The 21,620-nt window shown below is 34.4% G+C and overlaps 1 protein-coding gene across 1 annotated transcript in view; it reads right to left on the bottom strand.

The window, feature by feature from the left end:
* Positions 1 to 5,053: 5,053 nt before the first annotated feature.
* LOC143031562 (uncharacterized) overlaps positions 5,054 to 21,620 on the bottom strand; it is a 39,525-nt gene continuing 22,958 nt past the window's right edge. Inside the window, exons 2-4 of the mRNA XM_076195579.1 lie at positions 7,574 to 10,438; positions 7,289 to 7,459; positions 5,054 to 5,432 (exon numbers count right to left, since the gene is read on the bottom strand). Of these exons, the coding sequence (XP_076051694.1) occupies positions 5,054 to 5,432; positions 7,289 to 7,459; positions 7,574 to 10,176 (3,153 nt within the window). The 5' untranslated portion in view covers positions 10,177 to 10,438. The remainder of the gene's footprint in view (positions 5,433 to 7,288; positions 7,460 to 7,573; positions 10,439 to 21,620) is intronic.

Raw genomic sequence — 21,620 nt, 5'->3', positions numbered from 1 at the left:
TGTCAGAATACCCATTCCAGGCAGGGCCAAGTTAAAGAGACCGGGTGCTAATAGGCATCCTTGCCTCACACTAGATATTATCTGAAAAGGCTCACCAAAATTTCCTGAGACCCTCAAACACACGGGAGGTTGTCCTGTTGTATAGGGTTTGAATGAGTCTTATCAGCTTGGATGGGATTCCAAGGAGAGCTAAGAATTTCATAAAACTTTCTCTATGGATACAATTGCACGCCTGCTTGAAACCTACAAATACTATATGAAAATCCTGAGCGTACTCCCATCTCTTTTCCAGTACTTGGTGGCGGAGCGTGAAGGTGTGCTTTGACGTTGATCTGTTAGGCCTGAACCCAGCTTGGTACTCGCCTAACAAGGGTTCAGTGTATAGTAGGAGCCATTTATATATCACACTGGCGATGATTTTGTAGATTGTGGTGAGTAGCAACAGACCTCGAAAGTTATCACAAAAAGTTTGATCTCCCTTCTTGTGTAGAGCTATAATGATGACATTGTTTATTCCGTCAGGTATTTTTTCTTGCGTCCATATCAGTCCTACTGGTTCAGTAAGTTCTGTAAGAAGGATGTCACTGCCTGCCTTCCAAATTTGGGCATTCAACATATCAATCCTTGGGGCTTTATTGTTTTTGAGGGAGGGTCATGATAGCATTTTGTACCTCAGCACTCGTTGGTTGGTGGTTCTTCTTGGCCAATTGTGTCACCGGGCATGGGTCCTGCCTCATCAAAAGTGTCTATTGGCGGCTCTGGGTTCAACAGTTCAGAGAAATGTTGGGTCCACCTTTGCCGGACACCTCCTTTTCTTCGGTAATAAGATTGCCATCTTTGTCCTTTATGCCAATGGCTTTCGGTTGGAAACCTCCTTTTACTTTCCTCACTTCCATGTAGAAGTTTCTTGCCTGATTATTAGAGTTGTCATCTTCCATCTTTTGAATTTTATTGTTTAGGAAATGGCGTTTCTCCTGTCTTATGATCTTCTTTGCTGTTCTCTGTGATTCTGGAACCATGGCTTTAAGGCCCTCACTCATCACTAGGATCTCCTAGCCCATTCAACTCCGATGACAAGATGTCTTGTCATTTGGTCAAATAAAACAAAAAATCATAAAACACCAAAATGTTTGATCAAACATTTTGGTGTTTTATGATTTTTTGTTTTATTTGACCAAATGACAAGACATCTTGTCATCGGAGTTGAATGGGCTAGGTGCCTCAGTCTGTCCTCTTTCCTTCTTCTCACAGTTTCTTCACATCTAGGAGTAAACTATTCTTCTCTCCTCTTCCTTCTATAACCACATATTTCCTCTGATGTCTTTGCTGGGGCTTCCTTAACTTTACTCCATTTACTGTTTATATCAAGATTATCTTGTACTTGCTCTATCAGATTTAGAGCCTGAAAACGGTTGCGAAGATCAGGACAGAAGTCATCCCTCACCTGAGGGATTTTAAGCTTATCGATGTAATCTTTTGATTTTCAGTTTCATATCAGCGCAGACCAAAAAGTTGTCAGTATCAGCATCTACTCCTCGGAAGCTTCTTACATTACAGAGAGAAGATCTAAATCTTCTTGAGACAAGGACATGATCTATTTGGTTAAAGGTCCTTCCATCTGAAGATCTCAAAGTCATTTTGTGGATATCTTTTCGTGGGAATAGTGTGTCTGCCACCACTAAGTTTTCAGCAGCTGCCTGGTGGACCAATCTCCCACTGTCATTACTCATATTATGTAGAGAATGTCTTCCGATTGTACCTCTCCATACGTCTGATTTGTCCACTTTTTCATTGAAATCTAAGACTACTTTGATATCATGACAAGGTAGATTCTGTATACATTGTGATAGAGTTGTAGAATTCATCCTTGATGTCATCATCTGCTTCATTAGTTGGGGCATAGGTATTTACTTTAGATATGTTGAACTTGCTTGCATTTAGGCAGATGGACACAAGTCTTTCATTGATATAGCTAATGTTTAGGATGGCTCCAAGGGCTTTCTTGCCAAGTGGAAAGGCTGAGTGCCTATTGTCATTATGTCTGCTGTATTTCATTTCATAGTTATTCTGTCGTATACTCCCCTGGCCTTGCCAGCAAACCTCTTGTAAGGCCAAAATATCAACCATGAGAAAATGTTGATTAAATGCACCACTAATTTTCCTCTGAATCTAACAAGACATCTTCATCAAATGAACCTATCCATTCCTTATTTTAAGTTCTGTAGAGATGAAAGAATCCCTTTGGGTTAGACCTCCCCTTGCCTTGCAACCTTATTTCATAGCTAGGTTTCACTGTGCACTCTTTTTAACCAATCTAACCATTTCCTTATACCTAGACCTAAGGTGCATTTCCCCCTTTTTCATTCTTGCATAAAGCCCACTTTTTATTTGGATCTCATTTTTCAGCCTATCTGTCATCCATTTGGGAGTATTAATATCCACTCTAAGTGTTTTGGTGGTACAAATTTACACTGGGCACACAAAATCTAATTAGGTTATTAGAAATTTGATCTATGCTGCTGACCCTCACTTGGAGGTCCTTACTTGCCCCCATGACATAACCAAGGTCTAGATCCCTTAGCACATTAATGACCTCCAGGTTCTCCACATTACTGACCTCACTGTACATTTCATGTGGACCACTGATCCAGTTAATGATCTCCAGGCTGGCTGGCCTTGTATGTAATCTCACTAGGTTTCCTTCCTTCCACCATGATACAATCTAGGACTGGATCCCTGTCCTCATTATTTCTGCTGTCAGGCTGTCAGGACTTGCTGTGGAAATGCTATGTCTTGCTGAATTTCTGACCCAAGCAGTAAGTAGGCAGGGGACAGACAGATATGACTTTTCATCTCCAAGGAGCCTGGATATAAGGGACAGCAAATAGGTGTTGGATGGGTGAAGGGTAGTGTATAACTCGACTCTGCCATCCCTCTCTTATAAAGGGAAAAGGCTTTTTGATATATTGGCCTTTGTCTGCTAACTTCCAAGACCTGTTAATTACTTTATTTGCATTTGTGACTTTTGATACAAATGTGCTCTATCTTTGATATAATGACTGAACATACACATATCTCCAGTTGGATCATGCAGATTTGAGTTATTTCCAAAAATTATGGATCTAATTTCTCTCTTGTAGCAGTGTGTCTGTGAGGAAAGTTGAAAAACGGGGTTTCGCTTACGAAGTTTAATTGTAAGCCGGATGTAAACAAACAAGCGACGTCTAGAACGTCTTCGTATCAGTAACTTAACAAAAACAAAAGATGTCTACATAGGATTCAATTAGATACACATGACTAAAAGTGCTGTATAGGATCTAAACCTATTACAAAGTATAAAACATATGAGAATCACATATATAAGGAATCTACAGCACCAGTATACAATTCTTTAACACCATTTTCATGTATATAAAAATAATAATAAGACAATTAATCTCAATTTACCACATCTCTCATTTCTTTTTGGTGTGTGCTTCTATAATTATCTGTACTTTGGATTAACCTTCAATCATTAATGGCCAATTTGCCCTAAAAACTTCCAAACATCTCTGATTTGGAGTTATTTCATCTCAGTTAGAGGTAGTAGGACCCGGCTCAGGTCAGTCAACTTATATGAGCATGATATGAGAAATCTCCCAATGAAAATCAGGCCTATAAATGTATCCCACTTAGCCTTCTCAAGTTAGATGGAAATTTCATGTTAAATGTAGATGTAGTGCTAGTAGGTCAATTTATATTAAATATATATACATATTACAAGCATAAAAAGATCTAGTGAAAATCAATGGTTTCCCAACCTTACAAAGCTCTGCCACAATTGTAATGCTATAATTTTCATATTTTATTTTCACTTTTGACAGGTATTCCAGACATCATTGGGACAATTGACTGCACTCACGTGCCAATTCAGTGCCCACCCGATGACCGCCCAGAATCATATCGCAATCAGAAAGGGCACTTTTCACTTAATGTACAAGCAGTGTGTGGGCCTGACTTAGAATTCTATAATGTAGTGGCGAGATGGGGTGGTAGTGCCCATAAAGCATACATATTTGAGAAAAGCCAGCTCCACCAAGAATTCGAGGATGGTGTTCATATTGGGCACCTATTGGGAGACACTGGCTATCACAGCAGCAGGTATCTTGTGATTCCCTTCCAGACCCCTAAAGGATCTCAAGAAAAAGATTATAACAATGCACATGCAAGGACAAGGAACACTATCAAGAGGGCATTTGGGCTAGTCAAGAGGAGGTTTGGATGTTTAGAAAAAACCATGAGGACAGCATTGAATAACACAAAAAATATTGTTGTGGCTTCATTCGTATTGCATAATTTTGCAGTGCGTGAAAATGTTCCACTTCCAGACGACTCTCTAGATGAAGTTGAGGAAGTAGCAATGGTGACAGCTTGGGATATGGACAAGCCTTGTGGAAATATGAAGAGTACAGAAAGATAGCAAGTGATACACTTTTTGATCATATATTCTTTACATAATGATTAAATGTTATCTCATGTAATACACAATTAAAGATTTCCCACAAGTATGGTACTTTTTTATCCAGTCCCTACTGTGACAAGCATTATTTCTATTTTCCTTATTCTTTTTTGTACTGGGTGTCCATAGTGTCGCAGCATAGTACCATTCTTGGTCTTATCAGTGTGACTAGTATTTTCTTTACCATTACCTCATCCAAATGATTAAAAGCCACCTTTATTGATCTTAGTAAATTGTAGGTTTCTCCGACTATTATGTTTACCTGCTTGTCTGGGGACATGTCTTTGGTGATGACTGCTCCTAGGTCTGGTTTTGAAAACAAATTTCTTTACTTCCTTTGAACCGATTTTATATTGTCCTGATTTTTTTTTTTTTTTTTTCCAAGTTCCATTATACAACATTTCTTAATGTTGAAGTTCACGTCCCACTTCTGACTCCATTCCCAGACCTTGTCCAGGTCTCTCTGTACCAATTCACAATATTTTTCCAAACTTTCTTTAGTAGTTTTGCGTGTCTGCAAAGACGTTCATGTAATATTCTACACCTTCATCATTGTCATTTACATATATAGCAAACATTATTGAAGCCTGTACTGAGCCCTGTGGGACTTGTCTTTTTTTCCCAAGTAGAGTTTTTATCTCTGAGCCCCACTCTCATTTTTCTGCCATGCAAGAAATCTCCCATCCATTTCAATATTTTTCTATGTGTACCTCCTGTTCTTTTGAGTTTTCTTAATAGTTTTTTGTGTGATACTTTATCAAATGCCTTTTGTGAGTCCAGGAAAGCACAGTCTGCCCATCCATCACTTTCTTGCATTATATCTACTAACCATGAATAGAAACAAATCAAATCTGTGGCACATGATCTTCCCTGTGTAAAATTGAATTGTCTCCGATCTAGTATACTGTTCTCCTCCAGATGTGACAGGTTTGACCTTTGGGAAGAAGAAGGGGAGCATTATGGATTCTAACTCCACCTGATCTGCACTGCAAGTTCAGGTTTAGTACAAATAATCACATCAACCTATATATGAAAATTGGTCAGGATGTTGCCTGATCGCTGTTCCAGGTTACTACCAAGGCATCGCCTGAGATACATATTTGCAAGGGTAGCATCACCTGACACAACACTCCTACTTACCTAATGTCTCCACCAGATGACTATCAGAGCATGCATGCATGCAGTCACCACTATACATCCATACAACATTGAGTATCCACACATCTTATGTTCCAATGTACACCCCCACATCTTATGTTCCAACATACAGCCACACATCTTATATGTGCCAATGCAACACCTTCACTTGTGTGAATCAATGGCAACCCCACATATAAATCTGTTCAACTCAGTATTGCCCAACCAACTGAGGCAAGGACACTGCTTGTGAGCAATGAGCACCAGCAGTCTGAAAGTGACAGGGTTCCTGATTGGAACTCTGCCAGAAGTGGCAGTGGTAGAATCCACATGAAAATCCCCTAAAGGATTTCATTGAACCTGTTGTAAATATCATATAAAACATGTTACAGTTCACATCATTCAGATTTTTTTCGTTTCAAAATTTTGTCGTACGTTCTCCTACCACATTTTACATTTGCTCTCTTCACCTCCCTCACTTTATGTTTTCCTTGTACCTTCTTGTGCTTCTAATATGCTTCCCTGGTCCCTTTGCCACAACCAATCCCATAAGTCTTGTTTGCACACTTTGTCACTTTCACCTTAAAATAAACACCCATTCTCCTTCTATTCCTACATCCCTTCTCCCTCCCATACATCTCACGCCTTTGGGTATTCCTTCTCATTTAACCTGTTCCTCCTTTCTCAGTTTCTCTTGTACCAAAACACTTTACACCACTCCGCTTAAAGCATCAACATCTAGAACTCTTCCTATCATTCCTTTGGATAGCACTATAAAGTCCATCAATGCCCTACCCACCCACCCACCACCTTTTCACATATATACATAGGCTTGGCTTTCTTAAACACTGTGTTAGCTACCAACTTCCTTTCTAGACACATCTCTAACATCATTTCCCCACTAGGATTCTTACCCACCACCCCAAACTTTCCTCCTACACCTGTTGGTTCATTCATCCTCTTTTCTAGCATTTGAGATTCCCAACACCACGACATACTCATTTCATCCTCCCCAAAAAATCCTTCTTCACTCCTACAATTAAAAATATCTGAAATAGGGTACTACCACGACATACTCATTTCATCCTCCCCAAAAAATCCTTCTTCACTCCTACAATTAAAAATATCTGAAATAGGGTACTACAACGACATACTCATTTCATCCTCCCCAAAAAATCCTTCTTCACTCCTACAATTAAAAATATCTGAAATAGGGTACTACCACGACATACTCATTTCATCCTCCCCAAAAAATCCTTCTTCACTCCTACAATTAAAAATATCTGAAATAGGGTACTACTTTCTCACCTGACAGAAAATACTTCCATCAAACGACTCAACAAATCAGAACTTTCCACCAGTTATAGGTAACTGATTAATCAGTATTAGGTAACTGATTAACAAATAAGTTTGAGCAAATTTACCAGAAAATTGTTACATGTATTAAGAGTTGCAAGGCATCTTCTGATACTTTACTTATTCAAACCATTTTATTGTGGTAAGTCAAGTAGTTATTAAAAAAGAAAAAAAAAATTAAAATAAAAGAATAAAAAACAATGAGGCTATCACAATTATAAAGACAAAATGTAGCTTATTATTTTTCTTTTTCAGTACTCCTGAAATTATTAGAACTCAATCTTAAACTGTTTATACTTGTTAACAAAATTCTTAAGTTCTGTTTTAGTGTCTTCTTCCAAGTCAACTGCCAGGCCAAGACTTAGTTTATGAGTTACAGTTTCATCTTCTACAAGTTTACGTACTAGGCTCCTTATTCCATCTTCTGCCATATCACAATGGGTCAGTGTTAAATTTCGACAGCCAATCCTGTGAAAGATGAAAGGTTAGTTACAAGTGTGACAAAAATTAATGTCATAATTTTCATTTTGATGAATTAATATATCAAATTATCTGCTTGAAAAAAGCTAAAATAATATTCACCTGTCTCCTAAGGTATAAACAGTGTCATTTATCCACTCAATGTCGTGTTCATTTGACGATGGTATGGTGATATCAAGGTGTTTTTTAAACTCCATGGGGACATTAGTTACTTTTTCCTTTGGTATGTCAAGAGTAATATGGAGAGTTTCAAGAGCTCTCCCCTCTTCATTGTGTTCTAGACATTTACTCAAAGCCTTAAGAGCATTAACAGTGCTTATTCTTGCCAACATATGCTTTAATTTATAGCAGTTCTTCAAAGTCTTCCCACAGTGCTGACCTAAGTGACCTTCATAATAGGTCAATTGACCCCATGGATACAAAGAATTGAGAAATTCATCAGTATCCCTTGAGCCTGCTATATTCCAACTATGTCTTAGGATTAACTTGACTTGAATTTTACTTCTGTTACAAGTTTCAGGAAGTCTTTCCCAACCCTTAAGAAATCCCTCAATTTCATATGGATTATCATATATCATGAGGCTAATTTCCTTTGGGTTTGTGAATGTTAGTAAGCCAATTCCTGCCAATATTGTTCCATCATGTATTTCCCACTCACTCTTTGGCAAACGACGCTCAATCTCTTGACACAATGCATCATTTCTATGGGATTCTCTAACAAGTGAATGCCAGTAATTATAATCAGTTTTGTCAATATCTGCTCTATCAATAATCTTCATTAGTTCTTTAGCTTGATAATCTAGTAATGATTCTTTAAACATACAACCTGTTAAATATTTAAACAATTCTCTGAATTTTATGGTGCTCTCCACTCCAAAGAACTCTGAAACCAAATATTTCTCTTTCAACTTTTCTGTAATGTACCAGGCTGCAAGAAATTCCATTTCAGTTTTGTGCATAAAATGGTATTCCTCCCCTTGTAATACAAGGAATCCAGAAATGACCTCATATTCAAATATATTGAATTCACTACACTCTTTTTTAAAATCATCTATTTGTTTTTTCTCTAGAGAAAGTGTGTCATCATTCAAATTCTTCCATGCTATTTTGCTCAAGTATTTCAGCAACTTTTCATCGATAGATCCTATTTGAGAATCTCTTAATTTATCATTGACTCTTTTTTTCCATAATCCAAACATAGTGTCATACAGTTCTGTAGCTGTCTTTGATTTCAGATGCCCTCTCTCCTCAGGTACATGATACCACAGAGTAACAAGCAAAGCAGTTGTAAGTGGAAGCTTCAAGTGTTCATTTAACACATCAGCATTGGTATGGATCATCTGAGAAAATTCTTTCAGTTCTTCAGCTCTCTTTGAAGGATCTGATATTAAGTCTGTGAAGATCTTCTCTAAGAACTCTTTGCGACCTTTCTTATCGAAACCACAAATTGTAATACTCTTGTATTTATCCTTCTTAATAATATCTTCCACTTTCTCTTGATATTCTAGTCTAGTTGTAAGTATGATCTTACTGTCTTTGAAATGCTCCATAATAGAATTAACAATTTGTTTTCCTTTGGCACTTGCTTCATCAAACCCATCAATAATAAAGAGAATATTTAAAGTTTGTAGGGTCTTGAGTAGTTCATTGCTGTCATATGCCTTTCCATAAAGGCTCTCAAACTTATTTAATGAACCAGACAATAAATAACTTCTTAGGCAAGTGTAAGCTATATTCTCTTTCAAGGTTCTTCTTGCAAACTCCCTCAGCTCAATGTGGAAGATCAAATTGAACTTCCCTATACCTTCAATTTCTTCAGTGTCATCAGATTTGTCAAGCCCTATATCAACAGACTTTAGCCATTCACGAGTTATAAAGCGACACAATGATGTCTTTCCAGAACCTGCTATTCCAGAAAAAGTAATGATTTTTGTTAGTGAAAACAATTTCAATATATATTTCATGTCTAAAATTCTATCATTATGTCCTTTCAATGGGGTGAAGATTTGGCATACATCAAACTCATTGTACTTTTCAGCCCACATCCACGAGAAAGGAGTGCTGAGTTTGTACTTTTTGTATTTTCTACCAAATTCATTTCTTCCCTCCCCTATGAGAAAATTACATAAATTTTTGTCAAAATCTTCTTTAAATTGTTCAAAATTATAGCTGTCAATTTCATCAATTTCTTTAGCAATATCTTTCATTTTTGATTCAATGTCCAAATCTTTCACAGAATCCTTAGCCATATGCTTATATATTTCCATGATGAGATCTCTCATTTTTTTCCGTTCGCAATTATAAGTTTCATCTTTAACAACTGATCCAAAAGCATGACAAACTCTGTTTCTGTAATCCTTCAACTCTTTGACATTCTCAAATTCAGCAGTACTTGAAAAACTTTTGCGAAACACACGAAACAAACTTGTGACATCTTGTTTGTGCTTCTTCCAGTCATTCCACAAAAATTCAAGGGACTCTTTCTTCCAGTCTTCATCTTCCAACCAATCTTTCTTACTGCTATCTGGCTTCCCTTTCTTTACCTTTAACTTTTCCTCTTCATACTCCTTAAATGTCTTTACATCAGGATAGGCCCTTTTTACTTGGTATATTATTGCATCTTGTAGTACTTGTGCACCAATTACATGAGAAATGTAGAATAACTTGTAGTTATTTTGATACAAATCCAATGGACGGTCATCCATATTTGTTTATGTAATAAATCTGGTGTTGAAATTATTTTTGATGAATATTGCATCAGACTCTACATAATCATAATGGCCACAATGGCCTTGGCATTTCAAACTGTCTTTAGTACAAATTTTTTTTACTAATTAAGCTTAGAGTGAAGATATCAAGTCCTTGACAGAAGATCACAGTAGACAAGTCCATGAGTTTAATGTACTATACTGCAAACATGTTCCACTTTATCTTATCACACAACAGCATTCACGGATATTTCCCGACCTGAAAAAAATGACAAAGAAAATTACTAAGGCAGATATTTGTAGTAAAATACTGGAATATAGTAAAGAAGCACTTTACTGATGTGGAAAGTAATTAATTTATTATATAATCATTCCATCAATCCATTGCCCTTGTTCACTCTTGGGGGAGATCTGTGGCTCCCAAGAAAGCAGTCCCAGTTCAGCCCATTTGTCAACCACTAGAGTGGAAAGGTTCTCTGGGAGTTACCTTGGTTTCAGGATTAGGGATTACAGGTATGTTACAAACAAAGGGATTACAAAAGAAGAGCATGCCTACAGGAGACCATTTGGTCCATAACTAGGTCAGATGCAAAAAATTAATAAATAAATGAAATAAAAAATAATGTAGATATAACAATAAAATGATAATAATAAATAATAAACAAACAGAAAAACAATAATCTATAATAATATATAAATAACAAATAGATAATAACTAAATAAACAATGGTAAGATAAAAAAAAATAGCAGGCATTACAACATATTTCTTAGGTGCTTATCTCAATGAATCTTAAAACTTCGAGCTGTACTACATTTCACTGCCTCTGCAGGAAGTTTATTCCATTAATTTCCTACACAGTTGGTGATGTTTCTACCCAATTCCAAATAAAATCTATTCCTGACAGTTTGAGACCATTATTTTTTGTCTGATACGCAGTGTGAAAATTTGGTCACTTTTGATGTTGTCAATTCCCTTTAGAATCTTAAAGACCTGTATCAAATCCCCCTGGGTCTACACCTTTTTAGGGAAAATAATTCATATGCTTTAGTCGATTTTTGTATGATTTCTTTCTGATGTTTGGAATCAATTTTGTGGCTCGCCTTTGTACTTTTTTCTAATCTGGCAATATCTTTAATGAGATTCTGTGACCTTACGGATACAGCATATTCTAGATGTAGACAAACTAACAATTTATATATATTGTTAATGACAGATGGACTTTTAAAACCAAAAGATTGCACAATCAGTCCTAGAATCTTATTTGTCGTCTCTGATGTGGAGACACACTGTTTAGATGATTTGAGATCATCACTGATAATTATGCCAAGATTGTATATATTATTTTTACCTATGTGCATAACCTTACATTTGTGTTCAATTTCATTAGCTACTTTTCAGACCATTGCTGTAGTTCATCTAAAATTTCTTGAATATCTAATTGGTTTAAGTGATCATTTACCTTTCTACCAAGTTTTGTATCATTGGCAAATTTGGAGACAACAGATTTCAGTCCATGGCCTATATCATTTACAAATACTATGGACAGAAGTGGCCCAAGAACGGAACCCTGAGGAACTCCACTCAAGACATTTTTCCATCTAGAAGTTTTGCTATTTACGACCATCTGTTTATGCTTGTTTAGCCAAATACTAATCCAGCTTAATAGGCTACCACTTATTCTGTGTAAAGCTAATTTAGCAAGAAGTCTATCATGCGAGACAGTATTAAAAGCCTTTGCAAAGTCCAGATATATTAAATCTATATTGTTTCTTTTGTCATAATTTGAAATGTTGTAGAATTCGAGTAGGTTAGCCACACAGGAACTTTTTTGAATCCATGCTGGCTATCATTTATGAAGTACTTTTTAAATGATGTTCGATAGCATCTCTGACAATAGTTTCCATAATTTTCCCTAAAATTAAAGTTATTATAGGCCTGTAGTTCACTGGCTTCTTTTTGTCACCTCTTTTGGATATGGGGGGTAACATTTGTTAACTTTCATTCTCTTGGGACATCTCTGGATTTGATTGATTTTTTTTAAACAATTTCTAGCAGAACAACAATCTCGCTTATTATTTCCTTTGAGATTCTTGGATGCCAACTGTCAGGCCATGGTGTTTTATTAACTTTGAGTTTTTCTATACATCTTTTATTTATTATTTTTTTACAGTAGTAAGTTTCTCCTAGACTTCAATGTGAGGTGTTTTAATTACAAATATTGAGTTGAAATAGTTTACAATATCATGCATTCCTTCATTTGAATATTCAAGTTGACCATCAATTGATGACAGTGGGTCAATATGATTCCTAATAACTTTCTTATCTCTAATGTAACTACAGAATTCTTTGGGATTCTCTTTGGATTTATTAGCCATATTCATTGTGTATTGTCGCTTTCTTTTTTTGTTTGTCTTTCTTAAATCCCTCTGTATGATCACATAACTTTGATATTCGTTAGGTGGCCCAGTACACTTGTATTTCTTATAACCCGGTCTCTTTTTGGCAATACTTTTTTCAGTCTCTTTGTTAAGCCATTTTGGGTGAGTTTGATCTGGGGGTCGGTCATCTGTCCTTAAACAGAATGTAAGTACAAATCATCTTATCATATTTTGGAATATTTCACACATCTAATCTACAAGCCTTTGTTTAAATTTGCCTCCCAGTCTCTGAGCTGAAGCTCCTGATGTAGTCCAATGGACTGAGCTTTACTGAAATCAGGTATTTTAGATACACAACTGTCTATTCTACATCTTAATTTTTGCAGTTTGAATCGGTCATGATCACTACTTGCAATGGTTTCACCAACTTCTACATCAGCTATCATGGTTTTGCAGCTAGTGAGCAATAGATCGATTATGTTTCCATGTCTTATGGGCTCTTTTATGTGCTGAACTAAGAACTAAGTCACTGTCACCAAGAAAATAAATTGAGACTACATATATTGCCATGTATGAGGGTCGTCCAATCAATGTTGGTAAAATCTAAATCACCCATTGCCACAAAGTCCCAGTTGCATAGATTGACACTTCTTGAAACAACAGTTCATGTGTTCTCTATAAGATCGCTGGGATACTACTGTACTAGTTCCATGATTGTAGTATAACTAAAACACGTATTTATGCTAAATAATTTACGAGTGTCTGCTGTGCTATGTGGTGGCTGCAGCTCAAACTTTATGTGCCGGTTTGTGTTGCCCAGTGTGGTGCATTTGATGTGGGCCCATGCATAGCATGTATTACACTAAATAAACTGAGTAATTTATGGGTTTCATGCATGTGAGACATGTGTAATCACCTAATTGTATTATACAGGAAAGGAGCAATACTTATGGAGTCCTTTTGCCCTCCAACTTACCACACCTAGCTTCAAAATTATGGTTCCAACTTGGTCATTGTCCAAGGAAATTAGAATAGAGACCGAGCTGGCCTAGTACCATCAGGAAACCACCAGGTCGTGAATCAGGTCATTCCTTTTGTACGGCCTGCCTGGCTCAAAGCTATTGTCTTTGCTTCATAATAAGCAGTCACTACAGAAAACGTTCAAGGCCTTGCAGTGGAGCCTATTTCCATATACTGTATATATATATACATATATATATATATATATATATATATATATATATGTATATATTTATATGCATATATGTATATATATATATATATTTATATTTATATACATATGTATACATATATATATATATATATATATATATATATATATATATATATATCACAGGTGAGAAATGTAGTAACACATTTATAAATCACAACTAACACCACAGTCGGACGAAAGAAAAAGTTGCGTAAGCGGAACTATATATTTTGATTGCTACCTGCAATCCTCTTCAGTAGTACTACTGAAGAGGATTGCAGGTAGCAATCGAAATATATAGATCCGCTTATGCAACTTTTTCTTTCGTCCGACTGTGGTGTTAGTTGTGATATATATATATATATATATATATATATATATATATATATATATATATATATATACATATGTATACATTATATATATATATATACACATATACGTATGTATACATATATATATGTATATATATATATATACGTATGTATACATATATATATACGTATATATATATTATATACGTATATATATATAGATTTACATATATATATATACACATATATATATATATATATTATATATATATATATACATATGTATATATATATATGTGTGTGTGCTTTGACAATCTTCAAGACTGTATTCTTTAATTTAGATAATACTTTCCTATTTGCAACTGAGAGGGACTGGAAGTAGTCATTCATGGCTTTCAAAAGAATATACACAATGTATGGCAACTGGTATATTTTTGCATAGTAATAGTATTGAACAACTATTTATTCCACCGAAACTATAGTTTTTCTCCTCGTCGTGAGGTGTCTTCAGGGTGAGGACTGATTTGTAGGATGCTCTGCTATGTTGAAACGTGTTCCATGGAATAATGACCACTGGTTGGAAAGGCTGGCTTATAATGCTCAGCCTGCCTGGCTCTGACGGAGTACTGGCCCCTCATTGGCCGAGACGAAAAACTATAGTTTCGGTGGAGTCAATAGCTGTTCAGTACTATTACTATGCAAAAATATTCCGGTTGGCATACACTGCGTATATTCTTTTGAGAGTCATGAATGACTACTTCCAGTCCCTCTCAGTTGCTAATAGGAAAGTATTCTCCAAATTAAAGAATACAGTCTTGAAGATTGTTAAAGCAACTAGTGCAGTTGATTTCAGCCAGAATTGCCTTAGAAAAAACCTGTGCCCCAGAAATATATATATATACATTATATATATATATATATATATATATATATATATATATATATATATATATATATATATATATATATATATATATATATTTATATATTATATATATATATATATATATATTATATATATATTATATATATATATATATATATATATATATATATATATATATTATATATATACATTATATACATTTTTTTTTCTTCAAAAAAATATATATATATAATATATATATATATATATATATATATATATGTACATTATATATGTACATATATATATATATATATATGTATAAATATGCATGTTTATATATATATATATATATATATGTTTATATATATGTATATATATATATATGCATAGAGGGTTTAGGAAGAAATGTCAATGTAATAGTACTGGGAGACCATAATGCTAGAGTGGGAAATGGTCCAATCGATGGAGTGGTTGGGAAGTGTGGAGTTCCAGGAAAGAATCGTAGTGGAGAGTTGATGGTGGAAATGTGTCTAGAAAGAGAGTTGATGATAGCAAATACAGTGTTTTGGAAGAAAGTCAAGCGTAAGTACACATGGGAGAGGGTGGTGGAGGGAAGGGTGGTAGATAGAGCGCTAATGGATTATGTAGTGGTAAATAGGATTATGATAGGAAGAGTTAAGGATGTACATGTGCTAAGGGGAGAGGGTGGGGGAATATCAGATCATTTTTTGGTGGAAGGTAAGCTGAGAGTGGAGGATAGATGGAGAAGGAGGAAAGGGACAAAAGGTAGGGAGGTTCTTAGAGTGAACTCCTTGAATGAAAAGGAAAAGGAGAAGGAGTATGAAAAGAAGCTGAAGGAGGAGTGGGAGGGAGTAAAGGATAGAGCAGAGATGGGTGTGGAGGAGGAATGGGGATGGTTCAAGGAGGGAGTCTTAAAGTGTGCAAGGATGGTGTGTGGAACAAGAAGGACAGGGGGAAATAGAAAGAAGGGTAGTGAATGGTGGGATGAGGAAACAAAGAAGGTTGTAGAAGAGAAGAAGCGAGCATTCACAGATTGGTTACAAAAGAGGACAGGGGAGTCATATGTGACGTACAAAGAAAAGAAAAGAGAAGTAAAGCAAAAGATAAAGGAGGCAAAGAGGAGAGCAGATGTGAAATGGGGTAGGAGTATGACAGAAAATTTTGAAAGTAATAAAAAGATGTTTTGGAAAGAAATTAAGAGAGGAAGAGGAGGCGAATCAAGTAGGGAAGAAAAGGTAAAAGGTACAGATGGAGAGTTGATAATGGAAGAGATGGCAGTGAGGGGAAGATGGGCAGAATATTTTAGGGAGTTGCTGAATGTGAAGGAGGATAGGGAAGGAAAGATAGCTGCAGTGGGAAATACGAAGAAAATGAGAGTGATGAGTGAGGACGGTCAACTTGAATATTCAAATGAAGGAATGTGTAATCTCTTAAACAATTATTTTAGCTCGGTATTCGTAAACGAAACACCTCAAAGTGAATTCCAAACTGAAACCTGTGAAAAGTCTAGGGTAAACTTACTCACTACGGTAAATATAACAAAAGAAACAATCAAAAGGTGTATAGACAAACTCAAAGTTAATAAAACACCAGGGCCTGACGGTTGGCATCCAAGAATCTTAAAGGAAATGAAAAATGAGATTGTTGTTCCATTAGAAATTATTTTCAAGAAATCCATCATATCCGGAGATGTCCCAAGAGAATGGAAGCTAGCTAACGTTACTCCCATATTCAAAAAAGGTGACAAAAAGAAACCAAATAACTATAGGCCTATTAGTTTGACTTCGATCGTAGGAAAAATAATGGAAACTATCATCAGAGATGCTATCGAATATCATTTAGAAAGTAACCGTTTGATAAATGATAGCCAACATGGTTTCAGACGGAAACGTTCTTGCGTGACTAACTTACTCGAATTCTACAACACAGTTGTCTCGAATTATGACAAAAGAAACAATATAGATTTAATATATCTAGACTTTGCAAAACCTTTTGATACCGTCCCACACGAAAGACTACTTACTAAATTAGCTTTGCATGGAATAAGTGGTAGCCTATTAGGTTGGACTAGTAATTGGTTGAAAGGTCGAAAACAGAGAGTTGTTTTAAATGGAAAAACTTCTGGATGGAAAAGTGTTGCAAGTGGAGTTCCTCAGGGTTCCGTTCTTGGGCCACTTCTATTCATAGTATATATAAATGATATAGACCATGGACTAAAATCTACTGTTTCCAAATTTGCTGATGATACAAAACTGTGCGGAGTGGCAAATGATCACTCAAACCAATTAGATATTCAAGAAGATTTAGATCAATTACAGCAATGGTCTGAAAAGTGGCTAATGAAATTTAACACAAGTAAATGCAAGGTAATGCACATAGGTAAAAATAACAGCAAGTACGATTACAAGTTATTTGGAAATTCGTTAACAAAAGTGGATAGTGAAAAAGATCTCGGCGTAATTATCAGTAACGACCTCAAATCATCCAAGCAGTGTATTTCAGCCTCTGAGAAAGCAAATAAGATTCTGGGATTGATTGCGCGATCTTTTGATTTCAAAAGTCCATCACTCATTAACAAGCTATATAAATCGTTAGTTCGTCCACATTTGGAATATGCTGTTTCCGTATGGTCACCGAATCTCATTAAAGACATTGACAGACTGGAAAAAGTACAACGGCGAGCCACAAAACTGATTCCAAATATCAAAAATAAATCATACGAAAATCGACTTAAGCACATGAATCTGTTTTCCCCTAAAAAAGCGTAGACTCAGAGGTGACTTGATACAGGTCTTTAAGATTTTAAAGGGAATTGACAACATCAAAAGTGACAAAATTTTCACATTGAATGAGAATCAGACAAGAAACAATGGTCTCAAACTGTCCGGAAATAGATTTAATTTGGAAGTAGGTAGAAACAACTTTGCCAACCGTGTAGTTAATGAATGGAATAAACTTCCTGCACAGGTAGTGCAATGTAGTTCAGTTCGAAGCTTTAAGAATCATTTAGATAAATACCTAAGTAAGATGCTGTAATTATTATAATTTATGTTATATTATTTGTTTTTGTTTTGTTATAATTTGTCTGTCTGATTTTCATTTATCATTAGTTATATGTCAATTTATTATCATTTACTATTTACCTGTTTGTTTTGTTATTCAACTATACCAATGCATTTATTTATGTATTTTAATTGTTATTTACATTGTTATAGTTTTAATCTATTATTAATGTTTTTTTTTTTTTTTTTTTTTTTTTTTTTTTTTTTTTTTTTGCATCCGACCTAGATATGGATCAAAAGGTCTCCTGTCGGCATGCTTTGCCTTTGTAATCCTTTGTAAAGGATGAGGTGAAGGCAGTTGTAAAGATGATGAAAGCAGGTAAGGCACCTGGTCTGGATGGATGTCATGCAGAATGTCTGAAAAAGGGAGGTTCAGTGATGGTGGACTGGTTGGTGAGGTTATTTAATGTTTGCTGGAGAGAGGGTAGAGTACCGGAGGACTGGAGTAGTGCCTGTATAGTTCCTCTTTACAAGGGAAAAGGGGACAAGTGTGAATGTAGTAATTTCAAAGGGATTAGCCTGTTGAGTGTAGTAGGGAAGGCTTATGGGAGAATCTTAATTGAGAGGATTAGAAGAAGAACAGAAGGAGTAATTGGTGAGGAACAGTGTGGATTTAGGACGGGTAGAGGTTGTGTAGATCAGATCTTTGTGGTAAGACAGATATGTGAGAAAGCTATAGGAAAGGGGAAGGATGTTTTTTGGGCTTTTATGGATCTGGAAAAGGCTTATGATAGGGTAGACAGAAAGGCACTGTGGGAGGTTATGCAGATTTATGGGATAGGAGGAAAGCTTTTGGGAGCTGTCAAGAGTTTTTATGTGAGTAGTAGAGCTTGTGTTAGGATTAGAAATGGAGAGAGTGAGTGGTTTGAAGTAAAGGTGGGACTTCGTCAAGGATGCGTTATGTCGCCCTGGCTGTTCAACTTATACATGGATGGGGTGGTGCGAGAGGTGAATGCTAGGGTAGTGAGTCAGGGATTGGAGATGGTTAAAGAAAATGGAGAAAAGTGGGAGGTGAGCCAGCTGTTGTTTGCGGACGACACTGCGCTAGTGGCAGGGTCAGAGGAGGGATTGAGGAAGCTGGTGGCAGAGTTTGGGAGAGTATGTGATAGAAGAAAGCTAAAGATAAATGTGGGTAAAAGTAAGGTGATGAGATGTACAAGGGGTGAAAGTGGCAGTAGACTGGAAGTGAACATTAAGGGAGAGCGACTGGAAGAAGTGGATAGTTTTAGATACTTGGGTGCAAGTGTAGCAGGAAAAGGTGGAGTGAAGGTGGAGGTAGAATGTAGATTGAGAGAAGCGAGTAAATGCCTTGGTGGTTTAAAGAGTGTAATGAGGAATAGACATTTGGGAATGGATGCGAAGAGGAGACTGTATGAAGGAGTGATTGTGCCAACAGCACTGTATGGGGCAGAAACGTGGAACATAAGAGAAGAAGAGAGAAGGAGTTTGAAATGTGTTTGTGATGAGGTGTCTGAGAAGTATGGTGGGGGTTAGTAGGCTGGATAGGGTGAGAAATGAGGAGGTGAGGAGGAGAACAGGGGTGAAAAAGGATTTGGGAGGGAGGGTTGATGAAAGAATATTAGGATGGTTTGGACACATGGAAAGAATGAGTGAAGAAAGACTAGTAAAAGAGGTATGGAAGGCAGATGTGGAGGGAGTGAACATGAGGGGACGTCCTAGGATGAGGTGGATGGATGGGGTGAAGGGGGCTTTGGGGAAGAGGGGAATGTCTGTTGAGGAAGGAAGGGAGAGGACGGAAGACAGAGGTGAGTGGAGAATGGTTGTATATGGATGATGTTGTGACTGCATGAGGAGGAATGGGCAGGGGGGTGGGGGTGGGGTAGTATGTGTGAGTAAATTTTGACGCAGCCCGAAGGGATTTCTCCCCGTCCTCGCCTTATATGCAAAGGGGGACGGAGAGGGGGGGTCGCTGTGGATGTACTGTGTCTTGCGACACTGCTTCTGACCCAGGGCGGTGGGCAGGGTGCAGGGATGACCCGTCATCCAGGAGGTGCTCAGATGAGAGGAAGGGTGGGAGGGGTGTGGAGTGTATTTAGGGATGAAATGGGTGGGAGTGTTTTTATGCCTTTCCCTTTTTGGCTATGGAAGGGGGAAAAAGCCTGGAAATGTATGTGTATGTTATGAATTATTTAATATATATAGATATATATAGTTAATAATATATATATAAAAATATAATATATATTTATATTATATATATATATATTATATATATATATATATATATAAATATATATATAATTAATTAATAAATATATATAAAATAATTTATTATATATATAATATATTATTATCTATTATATATATATATATATTATATAATATATTATATATATATATATAAATATCTATATAATATATATATATATAATTTTTTATATATATTATATATAATGTATATATTATATTAAAATATATATATTATATTATTATATATATAAATTATTTTTATATAAATTATATAATATAAATATATATAATATATAGTAATATATATATATATAATCTATTTATCTAAAATATATAATATATATATATATATATAATACTATAATAAAATATATAATATATATATGAATATATTATATATAATATTTATACTATATAATATATATATATATATATATTATATAATCTATATAATATATAATATATATATATATATATATTATATATTAATATATATTAATATATATATATAATATTATATATATATTATAATATATATATAATTATATATATAAATATTATATATCTATTATATATTATATAATATATTATTTTATATTATATATATATATAAATTATATTAAATATTATATATATATATAATTGTATATATATTATTATATATATGTATATATATATAAATATATATATAATATATATTTTTATATATATATATAAATTATAATATATATATTTATATATAATATATATAATTATATATATATAAATATTATATATAATTTATATATATATATATTATATATATATATATAAATATATATTATATATAATAATATAATAATAATATATATATATATATATATATAAAATATATTATATATATAAATATATATCTATATATATATATAAATAAAATATATTCAATATAATATATATATTATAATTATATTAATATATATATATATATGTATTTTTATACTGTATATATATATATATATTATTATATTATTTATATATATATAATATATATGTAAAATATTTATATATATATATTTTTTTACTGATATATATATATATTTAATATTATATTATATAGAATATAATTATATACTGATTTATATAATTAATATATTTATTTTTATAATTACATATAAGATATTTAATTTTGTATTTATTTTTAATCATATTGAATATAGAAATAGAGATATGATATATACGAATATTTTATTTATATTTAGTTATTGATATACGGTATTTAAGATATAGATAGATATTTAAACTATATTTATATACTGATATAATAATTTATACTGATAGAGAAACGTAAGATTTTATATTTACAAAATAGATAAAACTGTATATAATTTATATA

Source organism: Oratosquilla oratoria, chromosome 12, assembly GCF_046742065.1.
Source record: "Oratosquilla oratoria isolate Oo_2021 chromosome 12, ASM4674206v1, whole genome shotgun sequence".
Lineage (NCBI taxonomy): Eukaryota > Metazoa > Arthropoda > Malacostraca > Stomatopoda > Squillidae > Oratosquilla > Oratosquilla oratoria.
This window is presented reverse-complemented; position numbering and strand designations above follow the sequence as displayed.